Source organism: Schistocerca nitens, chromosome 11, assembly GCF_023898315.1.
Source record: "Schistocerca nitens isolate TAMUIC-IGC-003100 chromosome 11, iqSchNite1.1, whole genome shotgun sequence".
In the NCBI taxonomy this organism is placed as follows: Eukaryota; Metazoa; Arthropoda; class Insecta; order Orthoptera; family Acrididae; genus Schistocerca; species Schistocerca nitens.
This window is the reverse complement of record NC_064624.1, coordinates 146,116,081-146,132,293: the sequence shown is the minus strand read 5'-3', so window position 1 is coordinate 146,132,293 and position 16,213 is coordinate 146,116,081. Positions and strand designations below refer to the sequence as shown.

The 16,213-nt window shown below is 43.6% G+C and overlaps 1 protein-coding gene across 2 annotated transcripts in view; it reads right to left on the bottom strand.

The window, feature by feature from the left end:
* LOC126213152 (poly [ADP-ribose] polymerase tankyrase-2-like) overlaps window positions 1-16,213 on the bottom strand; it is a 50,788-nt gene that overhangs the window by 21,456 nt on the left and 13,119 nt on the right. For both annotated transcript variants that reach the window (XM_049940775.1, XM_049940776.1), the window contains exon 2: window positions 15,473-16,046. In XM_049940775.1, the coding sequence (XP_049796732.1) occupies window positions 15,473-16,035 (563 nt within the window). In that variant the 5' untranslated portion in view covers window positions 16,036-16,046. The remainder of the gene's footprint in view (window positions 1-15,472; window positions 16,047-16,213) is intronic.

Genomic DNA, 16,213 nt, shown 5'->3' with positions numbered 1-16,213 from the left:
GCTGTACTGTTCTGCGTGTTTTTATTGTGCAGTTGTGCTAAACATTATCAAAATTAGTGAAGAGGCAGTTGCTGGCCCATCTCGGGTGTCGCCAACAACCCCTACCGGTAGGGCTACGGTTAGAAGGAAACCAGTACTACGTAGCGATGCTCGCAAAATTATATTGCGTGTGATTGAATGCTGCGAAAGGGAAAGGGAGCAGAAAAAATTGCTTCACCCCTTTTACAAATACTTTTTTTAACACGTTTGCGAAACGTGTTGCGAATAGTGTTAGTAGTGAAGAAATAATAGAACAAAACGTCATACCTGACGCGGCACTTTTTCACGCATCTCGATGTTTACCACGTCATATCTCCTGAATTATATGTCGTAAAGAGACATAAATTTGCCGGCGCGTTTACTGATATATGTGGATACTGTATGCGAAATATGTTGCGATTAGAGTAAATAGAAACGAAATAATACATTAAAACGTCATGCCTACTGCGGCAGATTTACGGTATGCACTGAGAAAATGTAGTAAGCGACAACCTTATTTTCCTTTCATTATGTTGTGGGGGGTGTCAGCGAGAAAATTTTTCTTAAAGGTTTGAAATTGTATGTAACGTTTGTTGCTAGTCGCTAAGTGCTCTCATTCTCAAATAGCGGATGCATAAATCTGGGTATTTTCCCGCGGTGGCATCTCATTGTTTATAACGTCATATCTCCTCAAGAACGTGTCTTATTTTTTTTTTTTTTTTCGCCTAGGAACCTTCGTGGGCGTACGGAGAACAAATCACCAACATTTCATCGCAATCTGCACAGAGGGCAGACATACATACATTCATTTTTATATATAGAGATTGACAGTTACGATATACTATAGGACCTTTTTAAGTATATTTAAATTTTATAATTAATAGTTTAACATTGCGCGGAATGAAATAAAATGAAAAAAAAAAATGCGAGGCGTCGGAATCGAACCCGGGTCCACTGCATAACAAGCCTGAACTTCATAAATTGTGCTACGCACGCAGTACTGACATACTTATAAGAAAACATTGTTCATTACTCTTTTTGGGCGTTCGGAGAACAACTCACCAGTTTCATTGCAATCGGATGAATGGTTTGTGAGCGCATAGTAGACAAACATACATACATTCATTTATATATATATAGATTTTAATGTACATGACGATTTCAGTTTCGTTTACGAACAACATTTAAAGCGAGTTTTACGTCGAAGCCTTTCGTCTGCTTTCGTGTGAGCATGACGCGCAATTTGTAGTGCCAGCACTGCAACTGGTAGGCGTGCCTTGTCCGTCCCCACGACTCCAGTCCCCTCTCCTCGTCAGCCAATGCTTGCTTCCTCCTCTCCCCGCACTACCCTCACAACTCGCCGTCTTACAGTTAACACACTGTAGATCTGAAGCCGTTTTTGGTATGAATAGTGCTGTAGAGACTGTTGGTCATAATGCTCGAGACGGCCACTGAAAATCAAATAGCAGGAAATAGACGTAGGTAATCCGGTAACAGGAGGTCGTTCTAGCACAATGACGTTACTTTTGTAGAATCTCAATAGTTTATAGACAGTAAATCAAGTTACTCAGGCTAATCTTGCTAAAGATTTTGCAGTTACAACTGAGGGAACCGGAGAAAAGGCAAAGTAATCTTGCTGTAGATATTTCGCTTTTAGAACTGTAGAAAATCTAAAATGTAGTAATGAGCAGTTGAAAGAAATATAGAATACTGGAGGTGATCTTGTTAGTAAAATTGAAAAATGCGAGGTAGGTTTTGCAGTTAGAAGCAAAGCCAAAATAGGTAAACAGATCAAATAAGAAAGGCAACTTTTACTGAGCGTGAAATGCAAGTCGATAATGAACTGAGACAACAGATGTTACGAAGTTGAAGTCTTGCTGTTGGTCAGATTAAGCAAGATCTTGTGGATTTTAAAGACGAGCGAGACAATGGAAAACACCCAATTATCCACAGAAGTAAATAAAACAAGAAATGAATCTAAGGAACATATTAATAATGTTGAAAGTATTGCAGTGGGGCAGGACACTAAGATTTGATGCTGCAGGATGTGAACGTGAAACGGGAAAAGGTAACAGCATAAACGGCTTACATTATAGAATTGGTAATAGTCTGAATTTCGCTCCAGAGTACTGGACATCAAATTTCAGATCATTAATTGTCATGCATATTTTCACAAAAGCGCTGAGGTGTACGCATGCAGCTGCGCTAAGTTTCAGTACCTTGAGGTCTCGAACACGTGTGTAACAACGTGTATTGCGTTGACAAACAGCTTCACTTTCGTGTTAAATTTCACAACAATGATGAGCTCTGTGCAACTGGGTTTCTACTCCAAGCTTCTGAGCCTTCAGGCCCTGTGCCATACGTGGAAGACGCGAGCTCTGTGCAATTGTCCTAAGTACTCTAAGCTTGACAGCCATCAGACCTGTGGCGTTTAAGTGTAAATAATACGAGGGCTATTCGGAAAGTAAGGTCCGATCGGTCGCGAAATGGAAACGACTATGAAACTCCGATAAAGCTTTGCACAGATGTGTTGGGTAGTGTCTCTAGTATAACCCCAGTTAGCATCACGTCGCTCTTCTCATTTCTGGGCTCGCAGTGAGTGCGTAAAGATGTCTAGAAAATAGTGTCTGCCGCCAAGTACGAGGGCCTGGTGAGAAATTTCGCCTGAAGCTATGCAGCTAACATTACATAACTGTCGTGCTGTTTCGTCTTCAAGACAATTCTCAGCCGCATTCTGCAGGGGCAATGAAGATGCTCCTGCATCGTTTTCAAATGGAAATGTGAGATTACCCACAATACAGTCCGCAATTGTCTCCCCCTGAGTTTCATCTCTGGTCACATGAACCGCTGGTTATGAAGACAACATTTCGGCACAAGACAACGAGCCGTAGGCCAGCGTAGAGAATTGGCGGAGAGCACTGGCGGCTGCCTTCTATAGCGAGGGTATGGGAAAGTTGGTACAACGCTACGATACACGTCTAGGTCGGGTCGGCGACTATGGAGATAAGTAGCTGCAAGGTGTATCTAACTGTTGCAAATAAAACATTTTTGATTTTTACCGTGGTTTCCATTTCGCGACCTATCGGACCTTACTTTCCGAATAGCCCTCGTATAATTCCCATGCAAAATTTCACAAGTCTCGCGCTAACTGTTCCTGTAAACCGCTATGTGTGAGACGATACTCCCTCTCTCTCAATTTATGAGTAATCGTGTAATGCTCTACAAAACACTCTTCCTTGTTACTACGTAAAGCCACGACTATTCCTTTGAAAGCAGAAGCGTACGGAAGTATGGAGTGAGAATAGGAATTACTGTCTTGTAAGTAACCACTCCTTGCTTTCATCCTAATGGTTCGCACGTTTCCCTACCAGATGACATGTGAGTGTTGTCGATTCTGACAAGGGAACCTCCCCATCGCACCCCCCTCAGATTTAGTTATAAGTTGGCACAGTGGATAGGCCTTGAAAAACTGAACACAGATCAATCGAGAAAACAGGAAGAAGTTGTGTGGAACTATGAAAAAAATAAGCAAAATATACAAACTGAGTAGTCCATGCGCGATATAGGCAACATCATGGCTAACGTGAACATAGGAGCGCCGTAGTCCCGTGGTTAGCGTGAGCAGCTGCGGAACGACAGTTCCTTGGTTCAAGTCTTCCCTCGAGTGAAAAAACTTTTTTTTAAAGTTATGACCTGTCCGTTCGTTCATTGACGTCTCTGTTCACTGTAATAAGTTTAGCGTCTGTGTTTTGCGACCGCACCGCAAAACCGTGCGATTAGTAGACGAAAGGACGTGCCTCTCCAATGGGAACCGAAAACATTTGATCGCAAGGTCATAGGTCAACCGATTCCTCCACAGGAAAACACGTCTGATATATTCTATACGACAATGATGATGGCATGTGTGTCACATGACAGCAATATGTTGTCGACCCACCTACCTTGCACACTTGGCGAATGGGTAAAAAGATTCTTCTAACTTGCCCGATTTAGGTTTTCTTGTGAATGTGATAATCACTCCCAAAAAGTGATGAAAAGATAAGAGTTTGTAACATAAACTGCAACAAATGAATGCAACAGTTTCACAGTCGCACAGTTTTCCCTCTGCTCTGCCATAACATATGTTTTTAACGTTTTCAAATTTTTCCGTTTGTAGACCATCAAATCCTGCATATGTCCAAGGAAATCTGAACATGTCCTGAAATATTGGAGAGGGAATTTGATTATGTGTGAGTGCCTGAACTTTGATAATTGTCTGAAAATAAGAAGTTAAACGTTTCACTCTAGGGAAGACTTGAACCAAGGACCTCCCATTCCGCAGCTGCTCACGCTAATCACGGGACCACGGCGCTCCTGTGTTCACACTCGCCATGATGTTGCCTATCTTGCGCATGGAGCACTCAGTTTGTATATTTTGCTTATTTTTTCAAAGTTCCACATAACTTCTTCCTGTTTTCTCGATTGATCTGTGTTCAGTTTTTCAAGACCTATCCACTGTGCCAATTTATAACTAAATCTGAGGGGGGTGCGATGGGGAGGTTCCCTTGTGAGTACCAATAGAGAAAATATTCTACACAAATTATATTGGAACAAATAAGCCCTCGGTCACAAATATTAAGTCAAAATTGACCTGGTTTCGACGCTACTATGAGCGTCGTCTTCAGAATTAGACTAACTGTTCTAAAACATATTAGGTATATAGCAAATTAATAAAATTAAAGTTTGTACTGGCTGGAAAAGATGCAGTCTCAGGACTGAGGACAACAACAACAACTGACTCGAAAAAATGCAGTACTTACAAGTCACGTATTAAAAAAGATCTAAGCCGGAAAGGCGACGTCATGAACAGCTGTGAGATGGCGAGCCGCTAAGGGCTGCTCGTACTGTGAACAAGGGTTGCAACCCTTAGCGGCTCGCCATCTCACAGCTGTTCATGACGTCGCCTTTCCGGCTTAGATCTTTTTTAATACGTGACTTGTAAGTACTTCATCTTTTCCACTCAGTTGTTGTTGTTGTCCTCAGTTCTGAGACTGGTTTGATGCAGCTCTCCATGCTACTCTATCCGGTGCAAGCTTCTTCATCTCCCAGTACTTACTGCTACCTACATCCTTCTGAATCTGCTTAGTGTATTCGTCTCTTGGTCTCCCTTACCGATTTTTACCCTCCACGCTGCCCTCCAATGCTAAATTTGTGAGCCCTTTGATGCCTCAGAACATGTCCTACCAACCGGTCCCTTCTTCTAGACAAGTTGTGCCACAAACTCCTCTTCTCCCCAATTCTATTCAGTACCTCTTCATTAGTTATGTGATCTACCCATCTAATCTTCAGCATTCTTCTGTAACACCACATTTCGAAAGCTTCTATTCTCTTCTTGTCCAAACTATTTATTGTCATGTTTCACTTCCATACATGGCTACACTCCATACAACTACTTCCAGAAACGACTTCCTGACAGTTAAATCTATACTCGATGTTAACAAATTTCTCTTCTTCAGAAACGCTTTCCTTGCCATTCCCAGTCTACATTTTATATCCTCTCTACTTCGACCATCATCAGTTATTTTGATCCCCAAATAGCAAAACTACTTTACTACTTTAAGTGCCTCATTTCCTAATCTAATTCCCTCAGCATCACCCGACTTAATTCGACTACATTCCATTATCCTCGTTTTGCTTTTGTTGATGTTCATCTTATATCCTCCTTTCAAGACACTGTCCATTCCGTTCAACTGCTCTTCCAAGTCCTTTGCTGTCTCTTGACAGAATTACAATGTCATCGGCGAACCTCAAAGTTTTTATTTCTTGTCCCTGGATTTTAATACCTACTCCAAATTTTTCTTTTGTTTCCTTTACTACTTGCTCAATATACAGATTGAATAACATCGGGGAGAGGCTACAACCCTGTCTCACTCCCTCCCCACCCACTGCTTCCCTTTCGTGCACCTCGACCCTTATAACCGCCATCTGGTTTCTATACAAATTGTAAATAGCCTTTCGCTCCCTGTATTTTACCCCTGCCACCTGTAGAATTTGAAAGAGAGTATTCCAGTCAACATTGTCAAAAGCTTTCTCTAAGTCTACAAATTCTAGAAACGTAGGTTTGCCTTTCCTTAATCTATTTTCTAAGATAAGTCGTTACAAACTTTAATTTTATTAATTTACTATATACCTAATATGTTTCAGAACAGTTAGTCTAATTCTGAAGACGACGCTCATAGTAGCGTCGAAACCAGGTCAATTTTGACTTAATATTTGTGACCGAGGGCTTATTAGTTCCAATATAAGTATGACACGGTCACTGAACCTTAGCAGCTATGTTCAAAGTATTCTACACAAAGTTTACCAGTGGCTTCATCACGAGAGGAAATGTTCCACGCAATGCTAGTTTCATGCAAATCTATAGTGTGGAACTCTGTGCAATCGTCCAAACCCTGAAACCAAGTCACGTCATGAGTATTGTCCTTCATTTTTAACTGAAATTTCACTACAGTGCGTAGCTCCTGCCCCACCGCCATGGAATCCGCTACCTGCGGAAACAATGATTGTACACTTCTACATCTACATGACTACTCTGCAATTCACATTTAAGTGCTTGGCAGAGGGTTCATCGAACCACAATCATACTATCCCTCTACCATTCCAATCCCGAACAGCGCGCGGGAAAAACGAACACCTAAACCTTTCTGTTCGAGCTCTGATTTCTCTTATTTTATTTTGATGATCATTCCCACCTATGTAGGTTGGGCTCAACAAAATATTTTCGCATTCGGAAGAGAAAGTTGGTGACTGAAATTTCGTAAATAGATCTCGCCGCGACGAAAAACGTCTTTGCTTTAATGACTTCCATCTCAACACGCGTATCATATCTGCCACACTCTCTCCTCTACTACGTGATAATACAAAACGAGCTGCCCTTTTTTGCACCCTTTCGATGTCCTCCGTCAATCCCACCTGGTAAGGATCCCACACCGCGCAGCAATATTCTAACAGAGGACGAACGAGTGTAGTGTAAGCTGTCTCTTTAGTGGACTTGTTGCATCTTCTAAATGTCCTGCCAATGAAACGCAATCTTTGGCTCGCCTTCCCCACAATATTATCTATGTGGTCTTTCCAACTGAAGTTGTTCGTGATTTTAACACCCAGGTACTTAGTTGAATTGACAGCCTTGAGAATTGTACTATTTATCGAGTAATCGAATTCCAACGGATTTCTTTTGCAACACATGTGGATCACCTCACACTTTTCGTTATTTAGCGTCAACTGCCACCTGCCACACCATACAGCAATCTTTTCTAAATCGCTTTGCAACTGATACTGGTCTTCGGATGACCTTACTAGACGGTAAATTACAGCATCATCTGCGAACAACCTAAGAGAACTGCTCAGATTGTCACCCAGGTCATTTATATAGATCAGGAACAGCAGAGGTCCCAGGACGCTTCCCTGGGGAACACCTGATATCACTTCAGTTTTACTCGATGATTTGCCGTCTATTACTACGAACTGCGACCTTCCTGACAGGAAATCACGAATCCAGTCGCACAACTGAGACGATACCCCATAGGCCCGCAGCTTGATAAGAAGTCGCTTGTGAGGAACGGTGTCAAAAGCTTTCCGGAAATCCAGAAATACGGAATCAACCTGAGATCCCCTGTCGATAGCGGCCATTACTTCGTGCGAATAAAGAGCTAGCTGCGTTGCACAAGAACGATGTTTTCTGAAGCCGTGCTGATTACGTATCAATAGATCGTTCCCTTCGGTGTGATTCATAATGTTTGAATACAGTGTATGCTCCAAAACCCTACTGCAAACCGACGTCAATGATATAGGTCTGTAGTTCGATGGATTACTCCTACTACCCTTCTTAAACACTGGTACGACCTGCGCAATTTTCCAATCTGTAGGTACAGATCTATCGGTGAGCGAGCGGTTGTATATGATTGCTAAGTAGGGAGCTATTGTATAAGCGTAATCTGAAAGGAACCTAATCGGTATACAATCTGGACCTGAAGACTTGCCCGTATCAAGCGATTTGGATTGCTTCGCAACCCCTAAGGTATCTACTTCTAAGAAACTCATGCTAGCAGCTGTTCGTGTTTCAAATTCTGGAATATTCCATTCGTCTTCCCTGGTGAAGGAATTTCGGAAAACTGCGTTCAATAACTCCGCTTTAGCGGCACAGTCGTCGGTAACAGAACCATCGGCACTGCGCAGCGAAGGTATTGACTGCGTCTTGCCGCTTGTGTACTTTACATACGACCAGAATTCCGCAGCACATTGCGAAACTGGAGAGCAATGCTTAGTACACTATTCGATAATACATCTTCTTCGAACCTCTGAAATTACTGAAATGATCTTGCGTGGCTACACGGGTATCAGGGGCTGTGTGGCGCGCACTGGGCGTTTTTTTTTTAGGTTACAGGGTCTCGGGAAAACATAAGATGGGCTTCAGTCTCAAAGGGTGCAGGCCGAACACAGGAAGAACGTAGATACAGGAACATTTGGTATAACAGTTGTGAATTGTCGTTGCTGTGTTGGGAAAGTACCAGAGCTCCAAGCGCTAATAGCAAGCACTCATGCTCAAATCGTTATAGGCACTGAAAGCTGGCTGAAGCCGGATATAAGTTCAGCCGAAATTTTTGCGAAGAACCTAGCGGTGTTCCGAAAAGATAGGCTAATCACGGTTGGCTTGGTAGAGGTCATTGTTGGCAACTGAAATAAAATAATTGTATCCTTTTACCGACCTCCCAATTCAGATGATACAGTTAGTTTCTGAAAGGTTCAAAGAAAACTTGTGTTTGATTTCAAACACGTACCTGACTCATACGATTATAGTTGGTGGTGACTTTAATTTATCCTCGATATGTTAGCGAAAATACATGTTTAATGCCGGAGGTATGCATAAAAATATCATCCGACATTGTGCTAAACGCATTCTCTGAAAATTATTTCGAACAGTTAATACATGAGCCCACGCGAATAGTAAACGGTTGTGAAAACACACTTGATCTCTTAGCAACAAATAATCCTGAGTTAATAACGAGCATCAAAACGGATGCAGGGATTGATGAACACAGGGTTGTCGTAGGGAGACTGAATATTGTACCCGCCAAATCCTTCACAAATAAACGAAAAATATGCCTATTCATGAAAGCAGATTAAAATTCACTTCTTGCCTTCTTGAGAGACCGCTCCTTCCAAATTAAAAATATAAATGTAAACCAGATGTGGCTTGAATTCAAAGAAATAGTATCGGCAGCGATTGAGAGATTTGTACCAAACAAATTAACAAACGCCGGAGCTGATCCTCCTTGGTACACAAAACGGGCCAGGACACTGTTGCAGAAACAACGAAACAAACATGCCAAATTTAAACAGACGTAAAATCCCCGACATTGCCGATCTTTTACAGAAGCTCGAAATTTAGCGCGGACTTCAGTGCGAGATGCCTATAACAGTTTCCACAACGAAACTTTGTCTCGAAACCTGTCAGAAAATCCAAAGAGATTCTGGCCGTATGTGAAGTATGTTAGCGGCAAGAAACAATCAATGCCCTCTCTGCGCAATAGCAATGGAGATACTATCGAAGACAGTGCAGAGTTACTAAACACAGCCTTCCGAAATGCCTCCACAAAAGAAGACAAAGTAAATATTCCAGAATTCGAATCAAGAACAGCTGCCAACATGAGTAACGTAGAAGTAAATGTCCTCGGAGTAGTGAAGCGACTTAAATCACATAATAAAAGCAAGCTTTCTGGTCCAGACTGTATACCAATTTGGTTCCTTTCAGAGTATGCTCATGCATTAGCTCCCTACTTAACAATCATACACAACCGTTCGCTCGACGAAAGATCCGTAGCCAAAGACTGGAAAGTTGCACAGGTCACGCCAATATTCAAGCAAGGTAGTAGGAGTAATCCACTAAATTACAGGACCATATCGTTACAGTCGATATGCAGCAGGATTTTGGAAAATGTATTCGAACATTATAAAATACCTAGAAGAAAACGGTCATTTGACACACAGTCAACACGGATTTAGAAAGCGTCGATCCTGTGAAAGACAACTAGATCTTTATTCACATGAAGTGTTGTGTGCTGTTGACAAGGGATTTCAGATTTATTCCGTATTTCTGGATTTTACGTGACTGACAGAGCACTGCCTTTGAAGATGACGGAAAGTCGACATGCATAAGGGTGATCAAAAATAAAAGTGTACATAAGTAAAACTATTTAAAAGCCTAGCATTTGGCTGTCTCAGCTTTCCTAACCTTCGTATGAGGTGCCGATACAAGTGGGCAGTCTTGGCTAGTATTATTTTTTTGCCTAGTTAAGGGTATGGAAGTCAAGATCTGACAAGCACTAAAAAAACTTGTATATATGGTTCTCGGGCGAGACGTCGGATGTCATAATGAAAACTCCACAATATTTCATCAGCGCAACTGGCCGACATCTTCAGATAGAGCACCTTTGAAAATGATGAAAAGTCGAAATGCGTCAGGTTGATGAAAAATAGAGGTATGGTCAAGATATAAGTAAAATTATTAAAAGCACATCCGGATGGCCGAGTCGCCTCACGGCATTTTGATGGAAATTGCTGCAAATGCTAGGCTACTAGTAGCGTGAGACCCTGCATGTGGGGTTGAGGTCGTAATAGTGATATGTTTTACTACATCTGAAAGCTTCGACAAGTCAACGCAGTATGGAAACATGGAAAATGGTGTAAGACATCGTGGTCTTCTAACCTTCATTGCTTACATATTCCGCCCTCACAATCATATTTCGCACATCAAGACGCTTCATTCTAACCCAAACGCGATAAGATAAAGTCATTGTTGTATGAATTCATGTAAACGATATTCAAATAACAAGTAAATCGCAAAGTGCGCACCGAGGTTGAAATACTCGAGGCTGGCGTACACACACGCACATTCAAGACACAACGGTCACAAAAGCTTTTAGTTCGGGAGAGGCAAACCGTGCGCCAGGAGGCTGATCACTTCTAAGGACGAGTCAGCCTATCTACGTCGGCCGGTGACCACCCATAGAGCACACAGCATTTGCCCGAGTGAAAGGGAGAGCGACCCCGTGTTCGGCTTAAATGCAAAATCCGCTACATTGTGTGGGAGCGCCCAGCCTACACATTCTTTACAAACATAGCATGCAGTTTCAGATGTTTTCACACGGAGACAGTAAACGCCAAACGCTGATGCTACAGATTTCCGGATTGGTCGCCTTGAACGAAACGTCATTCTCCCGTTTTAGAAGAGCAATGCTGATTGGCAGACGATATTACTGACACCTTGAGCTGAAGGAGTAATGGAAGAGACTGATAGATATACCCCATTACGTCTGGCGTGGAGAGGGGCTGTTCCGTTGCCGCTCTTGGAGCGAGAACACGTAATGAGAGCGTGCGCGCTCGTACATGTACTCAAAGAGTGAGGAACAAGTCTCTCCTCAGTACTTCACTGGGAGAGCACCTCTGTCAAGAGCGAATCAAAGTGCAACTGTATATTGAGTCCTTGTTATTAAGCCTTGTTCACTGTGTTGGCCACCACACTTATTGTGCGGTGTGAACAGACAGAGTTATAGTTAAATGTCTTTGAGCGAATTTTTGAGTGGCATCGCGGTGGACTGGTTATCTGACCGGTGTACCACGCCAATAGTTACAGAGTAGGGGCGAATAGGAGTCCTTGACTTCATCAAGGCATAGGGAGAGTTTGATTGGTGAAGGTCAATCCAAATAGAACAAGAGCCATCTTATTTATCTGCAGTGAGCGGCGCAGTCGTCGCAGCTTACGGTACTGTGCGCTACAGCTATTGCGAGCCCCATATTTCCTCCACAACAGTACACTTAGCTGCATTTCACACGCGACAGCCTCGACCGTACCTAGCAACATTCTAACGGATAATTATTGAAGTTGAGTAGGCGCAGCTCTCAGCCATTCTGCCAAGTCAATAACAATATTAAACTTTGTATAGAAATTTCATTAGCGAATCCTATCCTTAAGAGGTAATTTCACATTCCGAAAAGAACCCGGAAATAACTTGTTCAGTTCATAACTAAAAGTGCGATTGTTATTTCTCAGAATTTTTGCAAAAAAAAAAAAATAATAATTTTCGTTAGTTTCATGTTTTTCTTACGCTAACTAGCACTACTCCAGTATCCAAGTATCCCACTAGTTACTTAAGAACTTTTGTGAACTTTTGTGTCATTTCCTTACAGCGGATGACTCCAGAAGATATTTATTGCTGAAAGTTTTTCAGGCATTTCTCTTTAGAACGTTAGGAGCGTCTGTCTGACTTCTGTAGTAGTGTGGGTGTGGAAATAGCATCTTGCAGGAGCCACAGGGTAAAGAGTACATCTCAGATTAATCCGTTGCACAGAATGACAGAATAGCACCCACACGTTGCTCACAATGGAAAAGTGGGATTATGTTGCAGGCCTCATTGACTCTTGCTGCTACATACTACAATCCTTCAGGTGGTGGAAAATAATGACATAATAGCCCACCCGGATAGCCGTGCGCTCTAACATGCTGCTTCCCGAACGGGAAGGGATGCCAGTCCATGGCACGAATCCTCCTGGCAGATTAGTGTCGAGGTTCAATTTGCCGGCCAGCCTGTGGATGGTTTGTAAGGCGGTTTTACATCCACCTCGGCAAATGCGGGCTGGTTCCCCTTATTCTGGCTCAGTTACACTGTGTCGGTAATTGCTGTGCAAACACCATTTCCATGTATGCGTACACCATAATTACTCTACCACACAAACATTTGGGGTTACACTCTTGTGGTATGAAACGTTCCTGGAGGAGTCCACTGGGGGCCTAACTGCACAATAGCCCTGGGTTCGGTGTGGGGCGGTGGTGGGGTGGGTAGACTGATGGGTCTGTTGTGGGGTTGTGAACCACTGAGGGCTACGGCGGGACGAAGTCTGTCCAGCGTTTCTAGGCCCCCAGTTTAATACATACATATAGACATACACGAAATACTAAGTTTGCATCTTGAACCTCTATAAATGTGGTGAGAGGCCATTTATAGGTACATTATTATTAGAAGCAGCAATGCCACCAAACAACTAAGTGCTACAGTTTATAAGGAGATGTACCATCACCTGTACATCGTGGAGAACAAGGCCTGAGCACTCGTCTGCCTGGCTACAAACAGCACTCGTCAGTATGTCTGTTTCTGTACTGAGCAGTGCACGTTTGTGACCACCAGAGAGAATTACACCAACTTAATATACTACAAACTTATCGTGAATCTTCAGGTTTTCGCGGCGCAAAGACTGCTCCATTAAGTTTCGGGAATGCAGCCGCATGAATTCTGCTTCTTCTTCTGAAGAAGCAGAATTCATACAAACTTATCCTCCAATCCAACCTAAATAACGACAATATAACAGAACTAATGACTGCAAATAAGGATGGGTTGTGTGAAGGCCAAAACAATTTCTTAAGCTGTAATAACCTTCGCTTTTCCATGATTTTTTAAGCAAATCTTAACTGTTTATAAACATACTTCAATACAGAGATTCGATTAACGTCTTAGGAGAAGGCAATGACAGGTCTTGAGCTATAAGAAACAGCCATCGATTACGTTGTAGTCTAGAGCACTGGCACATCTTAGGATGTGAGCGACCTTTTAGTTCAAAAAATGGCTCTGAGCACTATGGGACTTAACGTCTGAGGTCATCAGTCCCCTAGAACTTAGAACTACTTAAAACTAACTAACCTAAGGACATCACACACATCCATGCCCGAGGCAGGTTTCGAACCTGCGACCATAGCAGTCGCGCGGTCCAGACTGTAGCGCCTAGAACCGCTCAGCCACTCCAGCCAACGACCTTTTAGTCTTGAAAATAAACACATAGCCATATATGTGGGGAACACAAACGTGGCCGCACAGAGTGACAGCACGGTTAGAGGTGCCACGTCACGGATTGAGCAGCCCCTCCCACTGGAGGTTCGGGCACGGATGTGTGTGTTGTCCTTAGCATAAATTACGAGGGTCAGTCAAAAAGTAATGCCTCCTATTTTTTTTTCTACGTTTAATTGTCAGGAAATTTAAATGCAATTACATAGGTTGAAAACCACAACATTGAGGATCATTTTGTCATTTTTCAATGTAATCTCCGCCCATCTCTACAGTTTTGGTCCATCTTTGAACAAGGGCATGTATCCCAGCACGGTAAAAATCACAGCTCTGCTTCCTAAGCCATTGACGCACGGATGTTTTGACGGCCTCCTCATCTTCAAAATGAATCCCACGATGAGCTTCTTTTAGTGGCCCGAACAGATGGAAGTCTGATGGTGCCAGGTCAGGGCTGTATGGGGGATGAGGCACAACTTCCCATCCAATTTTGACAATCTCGTCAGAGGTGTGACGACTGGTGTGTGGTCTTGCATTGTCATGCAAAAGAAGAACATCTGCCATTGATTTTGTTGGGCGAACTCGCTGAAGACGTGCTTTAAGTTTTTTGAGGGTTGTGACGTATTGAACAGAATTTATTGTGCATCCCTGCTCCAAAAAATCAACCAGAATCACACCCTCTGTATCCCAGAAAACTGTTGCCATAACTTTCCCTGCCGATCGCACAGTTTTGAATTTTTTCTTCCTCGGCGAGCTTGTGTGACGCCACTCCATTGACTGCCTCTTTGATTCAGGTTCAAAAAAATGCACCCATGTTTCGTCCCCGGTCACAATTTTTTTCAGAAACTCATCTCCCTCCAAACGGAAGCGCTGCAAGTGTTGGGAGGCTATTGTTTTCCTTGCCTCTTTATTCTGATCGGTTAACATTCTTGGAACCCACCGTGCACAAACTTTTGAGTACCCCAATTGTTTAATAATCGTGATCACACTGCCTTTACTAAGAGAAATAATGCGACACACTTCATCTGCAGTCACCCGACGGTCACCACGAATGATGTCATCAACTTGCTGAATGTTGTGTGGAGTCACTGCACTCACCGGCCTGCCGCTCCGCTTTTCGTCAGTCAACGGTGTTTGCCCTTCAGCTTCCTTACAACGACGAACCCATCGTCTAACAGTGCTGACATCCACTGTCACAACACCATACACCTTCTTCAGTCTTTCATGAATGCGTATGGGCGTTTCACCTTCTGCATTCAAGAATTCAATCACACAACGCTGTCTCAAACGAACATCGATGTCGGCCATCTTACAAACTTCTGCTGTGCTGCCACCTGTTGACACAGAAAGTTACTACTGCAGTGGATTGCAGAAGAAGGTTTGAGGAATGGCGCCAAATTCAAATTTTTCACTTAACTTAATTTCTTTAAGTAGAAAAAAATGGGAGGCATTACTTTTTGACCGACCCTCGTAGTTTAAGTAGTGAGTGAGTCTAGGGACTGACGGCCTCAGCAACTTGGCCGCTTAGGATTCCACACACATTTGAACACATCCGAACACAAACGTGTGGTTTGTCTTGTGCTTACCTGGTTGATGGTGGCGGATCAGAAAGCATCCGACTCACTTCGATGACATGTTCGAGATGGTTCCGCATCATGTCTGCCCATCCCTTCGTGCCCATCACATGGAGGTTGGCCTTTATGAAGGCGACGGCGGCCGCTGTGAGTTTTGGGCACGAATGCCTCACTGCGAGCACGGCCGAGGCCGCAGCGTTCTCGACACAGAGCTGAGCGACCACCTGCTGCTCACAGACAGCCTTTAGGGCGGACAAGCCGTACTTATCAGCGGCTGCGAGCAGGAGCGGGGCCATGCCGGGCAGCTCGGGGGCCTGAAGGGTGTACATGTAGGCCAGCAGCTCCCTCATCACCGGCCCCTCCACGTCTGTGATTGTGACGTGGCCGCTGCTGGCCTCCAGCGTGTCATGCTGGAACATTGCCTGGAACACGGGGCTTCTGGCGGCCAGCACTGTCCTGTGGGCAGCCAGCCGTGTCTCGCCCGCCACTAATATCACCACGGCGCCTTCCCCCGCATCTAGAAGGGCGCCCAAGTTCACGGCGGCGGTCAGCTGAACCTCTTTAACTGCTGCCATTGTAGGTGATGCTGAAACAAGATGTCACTGAGCAACCGTCGGTCCTTAGAGAGCACCAGCATTTCCTATTTGATACACATTCGTACTTTCACGAAGCAACAGTTGGGGAGTGTAGCCCATCACAAGACTGTTACAATACTTCGACATCCTACCTGTGATTGATACTACAGGTGAACAG